The sequence below is a fragment of the Typopeltis vanoorti genome, chromosome 17 (assembly GCF_054136105.1).
Source record: "Typopeltis vanoorti isolate ZY-2024b chromosome 17, IOZ_Tvanoo_1.0, whole genome shotgun sequence".
Taxonomy (NCBI): domain Eukaryota; kingdom Metazoa; phylum Arthropoda; class Arachnida; order Uropygi; family Thelyphonidae; genus Typopeltis; species Typopeltis vanoorti.
In genome coordinates, this window is record NC_143565.1 from 78,585,365 (window position 1) to 78,602,330 (window position 16,966).

Consider the following 16,966-nt stretch of genomic DNA (forward strand, 5'->3'; position numbering starts at 1 on the left):
TTTGAGAGTTGGTGGGATTGTATTCAATAGGGAGGTAAGTGGATTGATCTAATAGTAAAGCCTTGAGCTTACCTGTGTAGTCATTAAGATTGAGTACCACAGTGGCGTCCCCCTTATCCGGTGATCACTATTTCTTTGCTCTTCTTCAATTCTTGTAGTTACTTGTATTCACTAATGGATATGTTGGATTTTGGAGGTTTTGCTTTTTTGAGAACACAGGCTACATCCAATCTAATATCGTTGGCGATGTGGTTTGGAAGGTGGCGAATCCTGTGTTCAATATAGTCCACCAGGGGGGCACCATCAGGACTTAAGGAAAACGTTAGCTTCCTAGCTTCGGTTCTCATTTGCTGTTATGTATTACTTGTGCACATGTCTTTGTATTAAGTTCCCAAGAAGATGGCAACGTGACTTTTGCCGAAATATCGGAAAGTATATATTAAAGTTTATTTAATTTATATTTCTTAGTGTACGCTGTCAATTCCTTAATTATTAGTTATCATGTTTAACCAGCGTATAAGCCTCTCTACAAGAGTCATTGTTGATAGTGATATCTTCAGGCTGTTTCAGGATACAAAATACTTAAACCAAGAGTGTAGAGAGGATTTGAAATATAAATCACCATCACTAAGATAAAAATGAATATCACATTGAAAAGAACAATGTGTAAAAAGGTTAAAAAGAATTCCAAGCCGAGCAGCTTGTATTGAAGAAACATTATTGTTGAAACATTATTGAAGAAAAACCAACATATTTTGAAAACTTGGAGTCTCGGTGGCAAACTCTGAAGAAAACATTGATTGATTTGACTAATGAGATATGTGATGAATTCTGAAAGGATAGAAAAAAGAGATCATCATGTTGGACACAAGATGTTAAAAAAGCAGTCCTGGACAAGAAGAAAACATACTGAAAGTTCCTAGCATATAAGTTGGCAGATGTCCTAAAAGCATACAGAGAAAAATGTTAGAAAGTTAAGCTATGCATAAAAGTAGCTAAACAAAAATCATAGGAAGACTACAGTAAGAATATACAAAATAAATATCAAAGGGACAAAATTTTCTGGAGGATATTGTAAAAAGCTGAGAAATGGAGGAAAGAGTACTGTAAAAGGAATCAAAGATGATAAACATGACATGAAAACTAAAAATAAGAATGTCCTAAATGTATATTGTAATTACTTTGAAAAACTGAGTTAAGCAAACAGTACAGAACAGAAGCAGAAAATTTTTAAGAAAATGCAAAAAAGGAGTACATATCAATACTGGAGGTAGAAAACATTATCAAAAACTTGAAACGTGGAATGGTAGCTGATATGATATTTGACAAGAAATGATTAAATATGGAAGTATAAAATTTTTGTTGAGACTACACTACACAATTCAGTGAGACTGGTCAGAAGGTCGAATTCCAGATGATTGGAGTAGAACTCTTATAATTCCCATGTATAAAAAAAAGAACAAAGATGTATGTAATAACTGCAGAAGAATTTCTCTATTAAGCATTTCAATTTCAGGTAAGATTTATGTTAGGATACCTGAAAAAAGATTGAGAAAAAAATTATGTAAGAAAAACTTGGAGAAGAACAAGCTAAGCTCAGATTTTCAGTTTACAACAAATAGTTGAGAAATCATGAGAATATGACAAGGATCAGTACTTAAGTTTTGTAGATCTGGGAAAGGCATACAACAAGGTGTACCAAGAAAAGTTTTTCAAAAACACTACAAATTATATGAAGTAAATGGAACATTATACAGAACAACACATAGTCTATATTTAAGTTCATGTTAAGTTTTCATATTTTCTACCCATATATCTAAGTTGTAAGTTAGTAATTCTAATTGAAGGAAATACAGGAAGAGGGTCTGATGTAAAATCAGGAGTAAGAGAAGGACGCACATTATCTCCACTCTTATTCATCATCTATATGGATTTCATTATGAAAGAAAGTAACATTAAACCTGATATTATAATATTATAATATATAATATATTATATACATAATATTATATTATAATATTATGTATATGTTTAAGTTAATATAAACATTCTGTTTACACTTCAATGCAGAAGAACACTTTTTGTGATATTTAGCCATCAGTACATCATACTACAGCACCCTAATTTCTGCATGACTGTTCTCCTTCAGCTGATGGATTGTCTAGGGGTTCACATACATTTATCTTTCAGGTTGCCCCATATGAGAACATTCATACAGAAATTAGGGTGGTGCAGCCAGAAACATTAACAGCTGACGTGAAAAATAGTGTAGTAAGAGCTCATTTTTGTGAAGCAGAAAATGGAAGACATTTAGGTGATGTGGTTTTTTATAATTAATAAAAAAATATTCTCTAGGTTCTGTATTTCATTATAACAACAAAAATAATATAAATAATTCATAAATAAATAAGTTATTAAATGTTTAAACCCCTTCAAGACTCATAGGCTACCTTTCATTAACATAACAAAAGGAAATAAATACTTTCATTTTCGAAATTATGGATTTTACAACCGTGTTATAACTAACTCTTTTTATTATCCCGATGTTTCGATCATCATCATCTGGAGCATACACAAATATACAAGACAAGCTGGGTTACATTACAAACTGTAAGCTAGAGAAACAATGATTTGATCAAATGTATCTAGAAATGGAAGTGTGTTCTGTTTTTCAATCTCAATTATGAACTGTATGCATTTGTGTTTGTTTAGGTGGCTAACAAATGTGTCTAGTGTTTGGCAACCATGGAACCAGATTGTGAAAACATCGTCAACGTATCTAAGCCAGACTTTGGGTTTTAAAGGGGAGGAACCTAAAGCAAGTTGCTCAAAATTTTCACTAGAGTTCATGACCTCAGTTTCACTAGAGGTCATGCCAGTAGAATAACATGAGATCAAATCATTGTTTCTCGAGATTACGGTTTGTAATGTATCCCAGCTTGTCTTGTATATTTGTGTATGCTCCAGATGATGATCTTGATATGAAGATCAAAACGTCAGGATAATAAAAAGAGTTAGTTATAACACGGTTGTACAATCCATAATTTCGAATATGAATGCTGATCACTGTGTAACACTAAAAGAAAAGATTATGATAATTCATGGAGATTCAACCCACAAGCGATGCAATCAATAGGGTAAGCTGAAGATTCATGTTTCTAATGTGATCAATCGACTGGCTTTTCTAAAACAATGTAGGGACAGCAATATCACTCCAAATTGCATCAGGCTAAAGAGAAAATTCACCTCAACAAAGGCGCAACGAATATACCTCTGCATGGAAAAAGCACTACTAAGAGAACAGATTCAAGCTACCAGAAAGAACTTAGCTGCTAGACAAAACCAGCTACAAAAGAAAAAAGTGGAACTTTCAAGCTACATAAACGCAGATATCTGGATGATCCTGGAAAAGATTACGAAAAACACAGCAAACCATATCCTCCAAATGAAGAAAGAAAACCTAATTTCCAAATTCCAAAGACTAAAGATCGACAGAACCAGCCGCCATATTCAAATTTCTCCACAGTGAGAAATAAAAACCAACCAGAAGCAAGAAACAACAGGAGCCACCAATTGCCTACAGGTAACAGGAACATTGTTAGCATATCCAACCACAGTTTAAACAAAGACGAAATCTCGATACTAAACAAAGGTTTAAATTATGTTGTAGCACCCAGATTGATAAACAAACTTGAATTTATTTGTAATATTGAAAGAGGCTTAAGATTCATCCATCCCAAATAACATAGCAGAAAAAATACATTTAGAAACCGCCAACATTTTAAATCATAACAAAACAATAACAAGCAACCTAACCAAACATGAAGTAACAGCGATAAAATCACTAAAGTCAAATCCGAACATTGTAATAACTAGAGCAGATAAAGGAAATGCCATCGTTATTTTAAACCAAACCACTTATGTAGAAAAAATGAATCTGCTGGTCTCAGACAATAACACATACCAATTAGTTAACTACAACCCAACCAATAGAATAAAAAATAAAACAGAGAAACTACTTAAGTCAATTACCACATGGCCCGAAGATACGGTCAAAAAACTATTTCTGCACAATGCTCGTTCCCCAAGAATTTACGGACTACTAAAAATTCACAAAGAAAACACACATCTAAGGCCTACAGTTGAAGGAATAGATAGCCCGACTTATCACTTAGCCAAAAAATTAGCAGCAACACTCAAGGAGTTGGTAGGTCATTCCCCCTCCTATATCAAAAACACACGCTTCATAAACATCAGCAAAGACATTACATTAGAAAAAGATGACTTATTAGTCAGTTTTGACCTCTCTGCCCTCTTTACGAATGTCCCAATCAATGACACAATCCTTCTTTTACAGAACGAATTTCCTCCAGATAGCACGGTGCTCTTTGCACATGTATTACGTTCTGGTTATTTCGTATGGCAAAACACTTTATACCCACAAAAAGAAGGCACAGTCATGGGCTCACCATTATCTCCCTGTATTGCTAACATTTACATAGAACATTTGGAGTAACTTGCTTTAGGTTCCTCCCCTTTAAAACCCAAAGTCTGGCTTAGATACGTTGACAATGTTTTCGCGATCTGGTCCCATGGTCGCCAGACACTAGACACATTCCTTAGCCACCTAAAGAAACAACACAAAAGCATACAGTTCACAACTGAGATTGAAAAACAGAACACACTTCCATTTCTAGATACACTTGTCGCACATCTTCCTTCTGGCAATCTTTCCTTCACAGTTTACCAAAAACCAACACATACTGACCAATATATACACATAAACTCCTACCACTACCCAACACAAAAACTAGGTGTCATCAATACTCTAAAAAACAGGGCTCTGAAAATCTGCTCCAATGAACAGGCACTGAAAGACGAACTTAAAGTGATCAGCAATACTTTCCAAAAAGGGTACAGCCAAAACACTATTAACAAAATTCTCTACAAGACCTCAATAAAAAACAAAGACAAACCAGACCACAACAAAACTATAACCATTCCCTACATTAAAGGGGACATCAGACAAAATAAACAGAGTACTACAAAAATACAACCTCAAAGCCACCTTTAAACCCCCTGCAAAATTAAAAAACTTACTCAACTCATCCAAAAATCCACTCTCCCCGCTGGGAGTGGGTCTTTGGATGAGTTGAGTAAGCACCCGTAACATACCATATCTAGGAGAAACAGGACGCACAATTCCTATCAGACAAAAAGAATATAAATGACACATTAAATATAATAATTATAGTGAAGCTGGCCTTTCTGATCATGCCCTGAACACCTTACATAGAATTGACTGTAAAAGCACTAGTTGTCTACATCACGCCAAAACATGGTATGAACGCAAATTTAAGGAAGCCTGTGAGATCATTATCAACCACCCCAATTTGAACAATAACGGAGGTCTAAAAATCCCATACATATGGAAGGTATATATTCGACCCATGGAACCTTCCTCTCTAAGAATAACTATAAACAGGACTATAGCAAATCCAGTATCCTAAATCAAAAATAACAATTGTAATACTAAAAATAGGACATCATTGTTACTGAAAGAAAACTATCTATCAGAAAAAATGTTTATTCATGTTATCTTAAATTAATTCTAGCTTGATGTAATTTATAATTTTTTTTTTTTTTTTTTTCCCACTAGAAGTCATGCTAGTAGAATAACATGTGATCAAATCATTGTTTCTCTAGCTTATGGTTTGTAATGTAACCCAGCTTGTCTTGTATATTTGTGTATGCTCCAGATGATCTTGATATGAAGATCGAAACATCGGGATAATAAAAAGAGTTAGTATAACACAGTTGTAAAATCCATAATTTCGAAAATGAATGCTGATTACCGTGTAACACTAAAAGAAAAGAAATAAATACTTTATTTATGGAATTTACTGCTACTTAACTGAATTTCTAATCAGCACCTTCAAGAGTACAAATTACAACCAGAGTAAAACACACAACACTCAATTAAAATGTCATAGAAACAAATTAAATTGTAAATGAAAAGAACTATAATCCTATCAAGTGCCTTCTAGGGAGCTGGATAAAAGCAGAGTTAATGCAGGGGTTAAATGCTGTCTTAGAATGGCTGACTCCCAGATCATTGCCAAATTGATGAAGCTGATATCCAAAGCCTGGTCTGGCAGGGTTGTCAGACCATGCTTTGGATAGGAGTTGCCATACACATGTTCACAATGTAGTTTTTATGTTCATCAAGGCAGCTGTTAATATATGCAACAATCTGCCCAAATTAAACTAAGTTACAAGCACAAGGAACTTTATACACTCCAGGATGCATAAGAAGACAAAGGTTTTCCTTTGGAGAATGGAGTGAGGTTGCCAGCTAGATTTGAGAAAAACTTTAGCTATCTTTTCAGATATATATTCTGGATATAGTGGATGAGAAGAGTTTTGCAAACACGGGAAGGATGGGAGAGATATAGTAATAGTTTGTTTATTTTATAGAAGTTGTAGCCATTGGCTAAAACATTGTTGCAGAGGTGTCCAAATTCAGTGGCAAGAGCTGTCATAAGAAAAAAACAGTCCTAGCTCAGTGTATAAATGTTTGAAAGATGCAACACTGTGGGGTATGTAATAGTGTGATTGCTTATAAGTGCCTTCTGGACTGTGTGTGTGTGGGGGGGGGGGGGCTGTACATTAAGGGCTGTACTTAACAACACAGGAAGGGTGGGAGAGGTATAGTAATATTCTGTTTATTTTATAGAGGTTTTAGCCATTGGCTAAAAAGTATTGCAGAGGTGGCCAAATTCAGGTGGAGGGAGGGATAAACAGAAAAGGAGAATGAATAGATTATATCATAGGCATGTAACTAGTATGCTTAGAAAGGAAACACAGTTATTTGTTTCTTTTTGTAGGTGAAGTGTATTTTGGAATGTTAGCTGTTGAAATGCACTAAAATATCAGGACTGGCAGATCGAGCTTTGAATAGGCCTTCACAATGGTATTAAATGAAAAAAGAAGAACTGCGCTGCAGAAGTTATATGTCTTGGTCACATTTGGCATCGCTGGATGCTGTATGTCACTCCCATATCTCATGGGGTTTTAAAAGTGAAGCCTTCTGCTAGAAAAGTGGTAGGGTCACAGATTCCCTTTCTACACCGAGTGAGTAGGACAATCACAAACATCAATGGTGGGATTCAAACCCACAGGCTCTTGGCTGGAGAGCAGATACACTAACCAGGGAGGAAAGCGTATATCGAAGAGACTTTTTCCCTTTTGGAACTGTTATCACTCATGAAATACGTCCCTAACCTCAAAAATTTTGACCACATTAATCTGCCAAAAATTTTGGAAACAATCATCATAAGATCTAAAATTTGCATACTCAGGACACAGAATGACTTTTGAAAAGACTATTTGACTATTAGTCAAATGAACATGATCACTATAGCATTCTATGCAAACATAATGGATATAAACACAAAGCCCAATTAAAGATTTCCATAAACCTATTCAAAAGTGTGTCAACGAACATACTGCAACATGCCATGAAGGGCTGTACTTAAGCTTGGGCGCATAAGGCTCTAGTAGGGACCTCCAAAAAATTAGAGCCATTTCAATAGCCCCGAACAATGAGGGGGGGGGGTGCAGCACTCTAGCGCCTTGGGAAAAGTGTAAGTATGGCCCTGATGCCATGTTAGTTAAAATACACAGATGAAAACAATGATACATTTTTCCAGCTGTTCATATAATCAACTTACTTGTTAATATTAGAACCCTCCTTTAATCTTTCTCCAACTGCACCAGTTTTCACTGCTCTTTCACTGCCCGCAAGATCAACTAAGCTCATCTTTGATACTTTTTCACCAGTTACCTATATGAATAAATAACTTATAATATAGAAAGTACAGTTACTCCAATCTACAATAAAAATTTGAAAGATGTTAAAAAAAAAAAAAATTCAGGGCATCGAAGTGAGCTAACACTGGTAATAGATATTTAAAGTAGAATGTTAGGAGACGTATTCTGCAAATGTTCTCTGAATTACTCAAAAGATAAAATAAAAATCTCTGTTTTAATATATCAACTAGAAATTTAAGAAGAGGAGCAAAGATGCAAGTTTAATCTCTTTCATTTTTGTTTTTTATAGAAGAGATTAATTTAATTCTCAAATCAGTTTCTTTACTGTAAGAGAATAACAATTGGTTTGGATTAGTTCCTTTTCCACTTGAATATCTTAACACTTTCGCACTGCACAGTGTAAACATGTGTAAACTGTTGACAGGAATTAGCTGTATGCCACTTCTGCATCAAGTCGTCACATTTTCACAAAGCTTATATGCCATATTAGTTGCAACGTTTTTGGTAGATTTGTAAAATTAGCATTTCTCAAGTGTCTGGATGATGCTAAATATCTGAAATGTAATTCAAACTGATTTCAAGTTTTATATATATATATATAAAAAAGGTTTAATGACTATTACTGAGAGAAAAGATGACAAGATATATTTAAAAAAGATACTACTAGTTTACTAGTTTCGTTACATGAACATCCTCAGGTATCACAATCAAAGAAGTATATAAAAAAATTACAGAGACTTAAAATTGTGCTAACAGAACAAGTATAAAAAACAGTAGCGTGTTTGAAAAAATGCAAGTATGAGTTCCAAACAAAAACGAATACTACGCGCTGTCACGAGTGCGCCAGTAGTACTGAACAGAAGCAACGTGCGCGTCAGAGAGATTGTAACTCAGGCTGTTGTTGATATGAGAGGAATCTAGAGAAATTTCCCTAGATTCAACAATCTTTCTTTCGAGTTCATCGTAGCACACATGGATGTCAGCAGTTTGAGTCCAGTTTACAATGTGCTGGCGGCTTTCGTCTGAGTTAGCTGAAAAGAGAACGTGGCTAGAGAGAGCGCTAGCTCTAGTCCTGTTATAGGAGATATCTCTACGGTGTTCATCCAAACGTAGAAGGATGGATTTAGCAGTCTGTCAATAGTATGGCTTTCCGCAATCGCACAGAATCTTGTATACTCCTGGAAACTGAGTAGGAAGATGTTTCTGTTTATGTTGCTAAGTAATGAATGAAGTTTTGGAAGCATAGTGAAGCACGTTTAGAAGTTGAATTTCTTGAGAATCTTTGCCAGTTTTGGTGAAAGAGAGCTGATGTAAGGCAAGGAGATGAAGCTCTTGGGGAAGAGGGATCTTCAGAAGTAGTTGAGTGCCTGGGGGAAAGAAATTTGTCAATTTTCTTTGGAGAGAAACCATTGTTAATAAACGTTTTTTTAAGAAAACGGAGTTCATTTTCAATTTCTGTTTCTTCTGTAAGTAATGATTTGGCTCGGTGGGCTAAAGTGGAAATAATACCACATTTTTGTGGGGGATAATGATGGGAGGAAGCATGAAGGTATCTGTCAGTATGAGTAGGCTTTCTAAAAATTGAGATTTTAATGCTCTCAGCACATCTGGTAAGTTTGAGGTCTAAAAAGGGAAGGCAGTCATCTGATTCTAGTTCGAGGGTGAAAGAGATTTTTTCATGGCACTTGTTTAGGTGGTCCAAAAATAAATAGAGGTTACTGAAACCGTCTTCCCAGATGAGGAAAATATCATCAAAACCAAAAGTCTGGTACCACTATATTGATGATATTTTCCTAATCTGGGAAGACAGTTTCAATAACCTCTATTTATTTCTGGACCACCTAAACAAGTGCCATGAAAAAATCTCTTTCACCTTCGAACTGGAATCAGATGACTGCCTTCCCTTTTTAGACCTCAAACTTACCACATGTGCTGAGAGCATTAAAATCTCAATTTTTAGAAAGCCTACTCATACTGACAGATACCTTCATGCTTCCTCCCATCATTATCCCCCACAAAAATGTGGTATTATTTCCACTTTAGCCCACCGAGCCAAATCATTACTTACAGAAGAAACAGAAATTGAAAATGAACTCCGTTTTCTTAAAAAAACGTTTATTAACAATGGTTTCTCTCCAAAGAAAATTGACAAATTTCTTTCCCCCAGGCACTCAACTACTTCTGAAGATCCCTCCTCCCCAAGAGCCTTCATCTCCTTGCCTTACATCAGCTCTCCTTCACCAAAACTGGCAAATATTCTCAAGAAATTCAACTTCAAAACGTGCTTCACTATGCTTCCAAAACTTCATTCATTACTTAGCAAACATAAACAGAAACATCTTCCTACTCAGTTTCCAGGAGTATACAAGATTCTGTGTGATTGCGGAAAGCCATACTATGGACAGACTGCTAAATCCATCCTTCTACATTTGGATGAACACCGTAGAGATATCTCCTATAACAGGACTAGAGCTAGCGCTCTCTCTAGCCACGTTCTCTTTTCAGCTAACTCAGACGAAGGCCGCCAGCACATTGTAAACTGGACTCAAACTGCTGACATCCATGTGTGCTACGATGAACTCGAAAGAAAGATTGTTGAATCTAGGAAAATTTCTCTAGATTCCTCTCATATCAACAACAGCCTGAGTTACAATCTCTCTGACGCGCACGTTGCTTCTGTTCAGTACTGGCGCACTCGCGACAGCGCGTAGTATTCGTTTGTTTGGAACTCATACTTGCATTTTTTTCAAACACGCTACTGTTTTTTATACTTGTTCTGTTAGCACAATTTTAAGTCTCTGTAATTTTTTTATATACTTCTTTGATTGTGATACCTGAGGATGTTCATGTAACGAAACTAGTAAACTAGTAGTATCTTTTTTAAATATATCTTGTCATCTTTTATCTCGGTAATAGTCATTAAACCTTTTTTATAATATTCCAACCGAGTAAAAATGAATTTTGAAAAAAAAAAAAAAAAAAAAAAAAAAATATATATATATATATATATATACAGGGTGTTCGGGATAAATTTGACATATTTATAATTAATTATATTTTTCCGTAAGTTACATGTATTAACACACACTTCTCTTCATTTAAAAGTTTGGACCCTTCTTCATTCATATACAAGATGTCAGAAAGGATGGATAGCTGGAACCCACCTGAATCATGGAAGAGAATAACTTGTATCATGATGATTCGTGCCCGCCATCAAAATAAGGATATTACGACTGCTGCCCAATGCTCCCTGAATACAGTAAAAACAATCAGGCATGAACTAGAGACTTGCAATGGTGACTACGAGGATGTAGCAAGAAGAAAGATCCCTAGCAGACGATCTGATTGCGTTCGTACAGCAGAATTCCTCGCAAATCTGCAGGAACAGGTGTTGAAGAACCCTGGCATTGGAATTCGGGCTTTGTTCGTGGAGTTGCTAACTGTAGTCAAGCCCTGGATAACAAGGGTAGCCAATGGTAGGCCATATGTATGGCAGCAGGATTCGGCCCCTTGCCACACCTCTGGGAAAAGTCAAAAATGGTTGTCTGAAAATTTCTACGACTTCACCAGTCCAAATGTTTGGCCTCCAAACTCCCCAGACCTTAACCCCATGGATTATTTTGTATGGGGCGCAGTTGAAAAAGACACCAATCGCACTTCCAGTAATACAAAAGTCCAGTTAATGGATAAAATTAAAACAGTTTTTGCGGCCCTTCCCAGGGAGACTGTAGCATCAGCTTGTTCGAGGTTCCGAAGCAGAATTGAAGCTGTGATCGATGCTAATGGTGGTTATTTTGAGTAAATCTTGTTGATAGTATTGTAATTAACTCTGCCTGTAATGTTTTTTTGTCAATTCATTAAATTTAATAGATACAAAGAAGATTTTCTTTTTCCTTACGAAACTGTCAAATTTATCCCGAACACCCTGTATACATATACACACACATACACACAGTAAAACAGCGTTTTTAAGTTCCTGTAATTTACATTTTCGTGACATTTACGTCATTTTCTGTTGGTCCCGTCTTAAGGCCTATTCTGACGATATATTATTTTCCCACCATTAACAACTTGATGTGGATGTTATTTCCCGTGCTTCGCGGTTTTTTTTCAGGTGGCAACATTGATTTTCGGATCGATTTCCTCTCATTCAAATTGATTTCTGTGGAAATCTGCACATTTCTGTTCCCAGGTGGCATTGCTTTCAGCTGTAGTTTTGTTTCTGCCATCACGGTGACTTGCACAATTGCAGTAGTGATGAGTGATACCATGATTTTTCAATCACAGTACAAACTGATACCGTGAAGTTTCATAACAGTAATTTCAAACTATCAGTAACTCGTGGCACCCGTAACAGTTTATGATGTGATTTCACATTCACAGTGCTGTATTGAAATCGTGAACAAGGATCATACACAAATTGTGAAATCACATTCACACTTCTACTAAGTAACAGTTGTTACTTGTGAATATTAGATATCAGTGAATAAACCACAATTCGTGAAATATCACTTCACTACCTTGCAGTGTTGGTATTCGTAGTCACAATTCAGAAGCATGTGGTATATTGCAGAATTTCTGCATGTAATTTAGCGTGTGATAGTTGCTTTGAATTTGCGGTGGTGGATGATCCATGTTAGTAACATGGATCATCCACCATGGAGAAAAAAGACAGAAAGACAAAAAGCGTTTTTTACATTTCCTGCTATTTACACTTTTTTCCATCAGTCCCCTGAAAGTGTAAAAAAAGGGGTTTCACTGTATATGTATATATTATATTCTAATATTGATCTTTTTGCTTTATATAAATTGTATGCTTTCTGTATCCAATGATTGTATTATAAATAACTGTCCTAAGTATTTGATAGAACTGAAAACTTAAAAGAGAATGTTAGGACAAATGTGTTTAGTTAGCAGCTATGTTTAGTGCTACAATAAATGTCATGCATGCAGACACTCTGTGAGAGGGGGAGTGTTTTTCCAATATGAATGCTATTCCAGTTGTATCTAATTACACTAATTGTTGGTAAATATAGCACATAGACTGTAAATGTCTGTGTACTATATTTAGTGATAAACAAAGCTACTTGTTTTTCTTGCTTCTGTAGTATAGCATTTGTTGAGGTTGGAATTCTTTTCATGGTATAGGAACATTTTTATTCCAGTCTTCTGAAACAAGATGTAGAAATTTATCTATTCCTGAATAAAATTAATAATTTTCTGCATTGTAAGAGGTGGTTGATCTACAACAAAATACCAGCATATGTGAGATCCCTATTACTGATAAGACAGAATTGCTGAAGAAAAAAAAAAGTAATGAATGTAGGTAGGATTTGCGAAAACGTGGATAATTCCAATAATGATCAGATGTTATGTATCCTATTACTGTGTAAAATGTATAATGATCCTCAGTAAAAAAAAAGAAAATTCTTAGAAAATAAAACAAATTATAAACAAAGCAGAGAAAAAAAATACACATAACAAGCATAATAGATTTTACAAGATGATTTGGTGCTCCATCAACTCACATGCCTGATCAACATTAGTTCTTTGGATTAGCCCCTCCCTATAGTTATTTATTGACCTACCAAATGTATATAACAGCTGTTTATTATTGGTTAGTTATTTATACTTTGCAAATAAATCTCTTTCCATCTCCTAGTAAGGTTTCTTTTTTTTTTGTCTTTTAAATAAAGATGTATGCAGCAGTTCTTCCCACAAGACTGTTTAATATGAGTCTCAGAACAGGGAAGATTCTGCAAGAATGGAAAGAATATATGGTAATTCGATTGCACAAGGGTTGTGTAAAGACTAATGTATCCAACTATCGACCAATTAGTATTTCAGGAGTAGTGGTGAAGATTTTGGAAAAATTGGTTAGGTAGGGCTCACATTGAGAAATGGGTTGACAGTGAATCTCTAATTTACAATGAGCAACATGGGTTTACTAATGGAAGGTCATGTTTTAGCAACTTGCTCATATTCTATAACAATGTTACCATTGAACTAGACAAGGAAAATGGATACACCATGATACTTTTGGATTTTGCTAAGACTTTTGACAGAATACAGCATGCAAGACTGTTACATAAATTGGAGAATATGGGTTTGAATTATAAAAAATTAGCATGGATGATAAGAGAATGGCTGGCTGACTAATAGATTTCAAAAAGTGGTATACTGGGAATGTGAGTCTGCAAAATTTAAGTAGCCAGTGATATACCACAAGAATCAGTGCTTGGTCCACTGTTATTACATTTGTAAATTAATGATATTGGGAAGAATTTGACCTGTGGCATATAGCTATTTGCTAATGAATGCAAAGATAAGTAGGATAATTAGGAATGGGATTAATATGCAATATGTGCAGAATGATTTCAATAGGCTGGAATTGTAGGCATGGGAGAATGGATGTCAGTTCAATGTCAGTAAATGTAAAATCATTCACTTTGCTTGATCAGACATCCAATATTGTACTATATTGATAGGATTATGCTAGAAGAAACTGATGAGGCTAGGGATCTTGGAGTGTTAGCAGATAGGAAGTTGAGGGGGCATGTAGCAAAGATTGCAAATACAACTCAAAAGATACTTGCAATGCTGAAACAAACGTTCACATATAAAGATAAGGATGTAATTTTGCCTCTTTACAAGGCCTTGATAAGACCTCGCTTGGACTATTGTGTGCAGGTCTGTTCTCCTGGTTTTTGTTGTGATTCTGATATATTGGAGAGAGTACAAAGGTGAGTGTTAAAATGATATCAGGATTGTGGAATACTGATTATGAAGACAGATTGAGAATTTGCAGACTGCAGACACTAGCAAACAGGAGAAAGAGAGGTAATATGATTGAGACTTACAAACTTCTGAAAGAGTCATATCGGATTTCGATTGATGGAATTTTTCAATTTATGGAGGGTGGGGAAAATACAAGAAGGTATCCTTGGAAGCTGAGAATGAATGCCCCTAAGAAGGGGTGAGGAATAAATTTTTCTCTCATAGGGTGGTGCATGATTGGAATGGATTGCCATTGGATGTTGTGAGGGTAAGCAATGTGAATGAATTCAAGAATAAATATGACAGCTGGTGAGTGTAGTATGTGGCCTCCCTCCATGAGTCCCTGAAGGTCTCTCTGAATAATAATGCATGGCAACATGGGAGGGGTCCATGCAATAAAGGTTAAAAATCCAGAGTACTCTATTTTAAGGTGTTGGAAAGATTAGATAAGCCATGAAAGACACTACTCAAAATGATGAACTACATTTTTTTTAAACAAACAAAGGTGGCTGTGTGTGAAACAAAGAAGAAGAAAGTTCTATGTGCTGTCTAATCTTTGATTGATTTCACATTTTGTATAATGTGAAATCAATAAAATTTTTATTTGAATATATGAATTACTCCATAATTAGGATTGGCTTAAAATGAATGAATGAATACTGCATTGTGGGATACTGGGAAACTATGACAAAGTGAAGATGTCTAATTTGCTTAGATAAATACTCAACAAATGTTTGTTTGTTGAGTTTGCTTCATTTAAAGAAAAAAGGCAAAAATATAATTTATGGTCAAGTATAATTTATATTTTAGCATAATCTATCTGTCTGCTTTGTGTGCTAAACTGCAGTTTTGTAACAGAACTCATAGATAAATCCACATAACAGAAATATGTGAAATAACAAACTATACTGCTGCTTTACACAGTGTCAAAATTCTACAGAATATTAAAATATAATTATTTAGCAAAAATAAGAGATACAAATTAAAATGAAAATCAATTTGAACATGACTTACTCCTGATTGTCTATCTGTTATTGAACATGTAAGCGTTATTGTAAATACAGCATGAGATCTACTGGATTCACTATTCATATTTGTAGCAGCAACTGTTCGAGATTTGTTGCCTTCTGTCATGAGATTATTAATTTCCTGTAAATAATGAAGATACCATTAATACTGATTTACTCTCATATTATTAAAGTGTATTATTACAACATCATTAATCTCATATACTATAGATATTATTAACTTGTATTAATGATAAAATATCTAACAGCCAAGACAAATGTAATGATATGTCATTATTATTTAAAGCAATCCTGCAGGTGAAAAGTTAAAAATCCACAGTCCTCTATTTCAGTATGTAAGGAAAGATTAGATAAATCCCCACTGCTCAAACTGATGGAGTACATTTTTTCTAAACAAACAAAGATGGCATGTGTGTGAAATAAAGAAAAAACAAATGCTATGATCTCTCTAATTTTTCATTCATTTCATATATTGAAGAAATATTTCAATTTTATTGAATTACCACATGATTAAGATTAACTTTTAGAATGAATTTATATTAATTAGTTTGGACTTAAAAGTCAATTCACTGGAACTAGCACACAGGATATGCAATAACTGTCACCCATGCAGAGTTATGTTGGCTATATGTAGTGCAAAGAATGTGGCAAAAGTAATATTAATAGTATTTGTTGAATTAATTTGTTCAAGAATCAGCTGAATTAAAGGAAATACTACAGAGAATAAACAAATAAGACTGGAATAGTGAAGTGTCCTCCTCCTATGGGTAATATGAAAGGAGGAGGTCAGTGACGGTTATATAGATATCACATTAATGAAGGATCATGTAAATGTGGAAAGTGTGTAACTGAAAAGAATTAGTTACACACTTTTGTAACTTTTATTTTACACACTTTTATTGACCTTCCTCTTTTGGGATACTGAACCCCCATAAAGAGCTTTCTAATACCTACCTGACAGCCAGTCACTGAAGTCTGTTGTCCAATCCCAGAAGTCTATTATCCAATCCCATCTGTTTCAATTTATTTAACAGCTTGCCATGTGGCAGTCTATCAAAAGCTTTTGCAAAATCCAAGTATGCCACTGTATATGTATCTTCCCTGTCCAAAGTATTTGTCACCTTATTATAGTACATAAGTAAGTTATTAAAACATGATCTCCCTTTAACAAACCCATGCTGATAACCACAGAGAATACTGCTGTTATCAACACATTTCGGTATCCTACTTCTCCCCAATCAACCAGTACCTTCACTACAACTTCAGATCGGCCTATAATTTGAAGCTACAGCCTTATTACCACCTTTATGCAGTGGAACAATTTTACC

At 35.0% G+C, this 16,966-nt stretch overlaps 1 protein-coding gene across 6 annotated transcripts in view; it reads right to left on the reverse strand.

The window, feature by feature from the left end:
* The window catches only part of Khc-73 (Kinesin heavy chain 73), an 842,240-nt gene that overhangs the window by 587,813 nt on the left and 237,461 nt on the right, over window positions 1-16,966 (reverse strand). For all 6 annotated transcript variants that reach the window (XM_090407555.1, XM_090407554.1, XM_090407553.1 and 3 more), the window contains exons 7-8: window positions 15,625-15,759; window positions 7,734-7,846 (exon numbers count right to left, since the gene is read on the reverse strand). In XM_090407555.1, coding sequence (XP_090263681.1) covers window positions 7,734-7,846; window positions 15,625-15,759 — 248 coding nt within the window. The remainder of the gene's footprint in view (window positions 1-7,733; window positions 7,847-15,624; window positions 15,760-16,966) is intronic.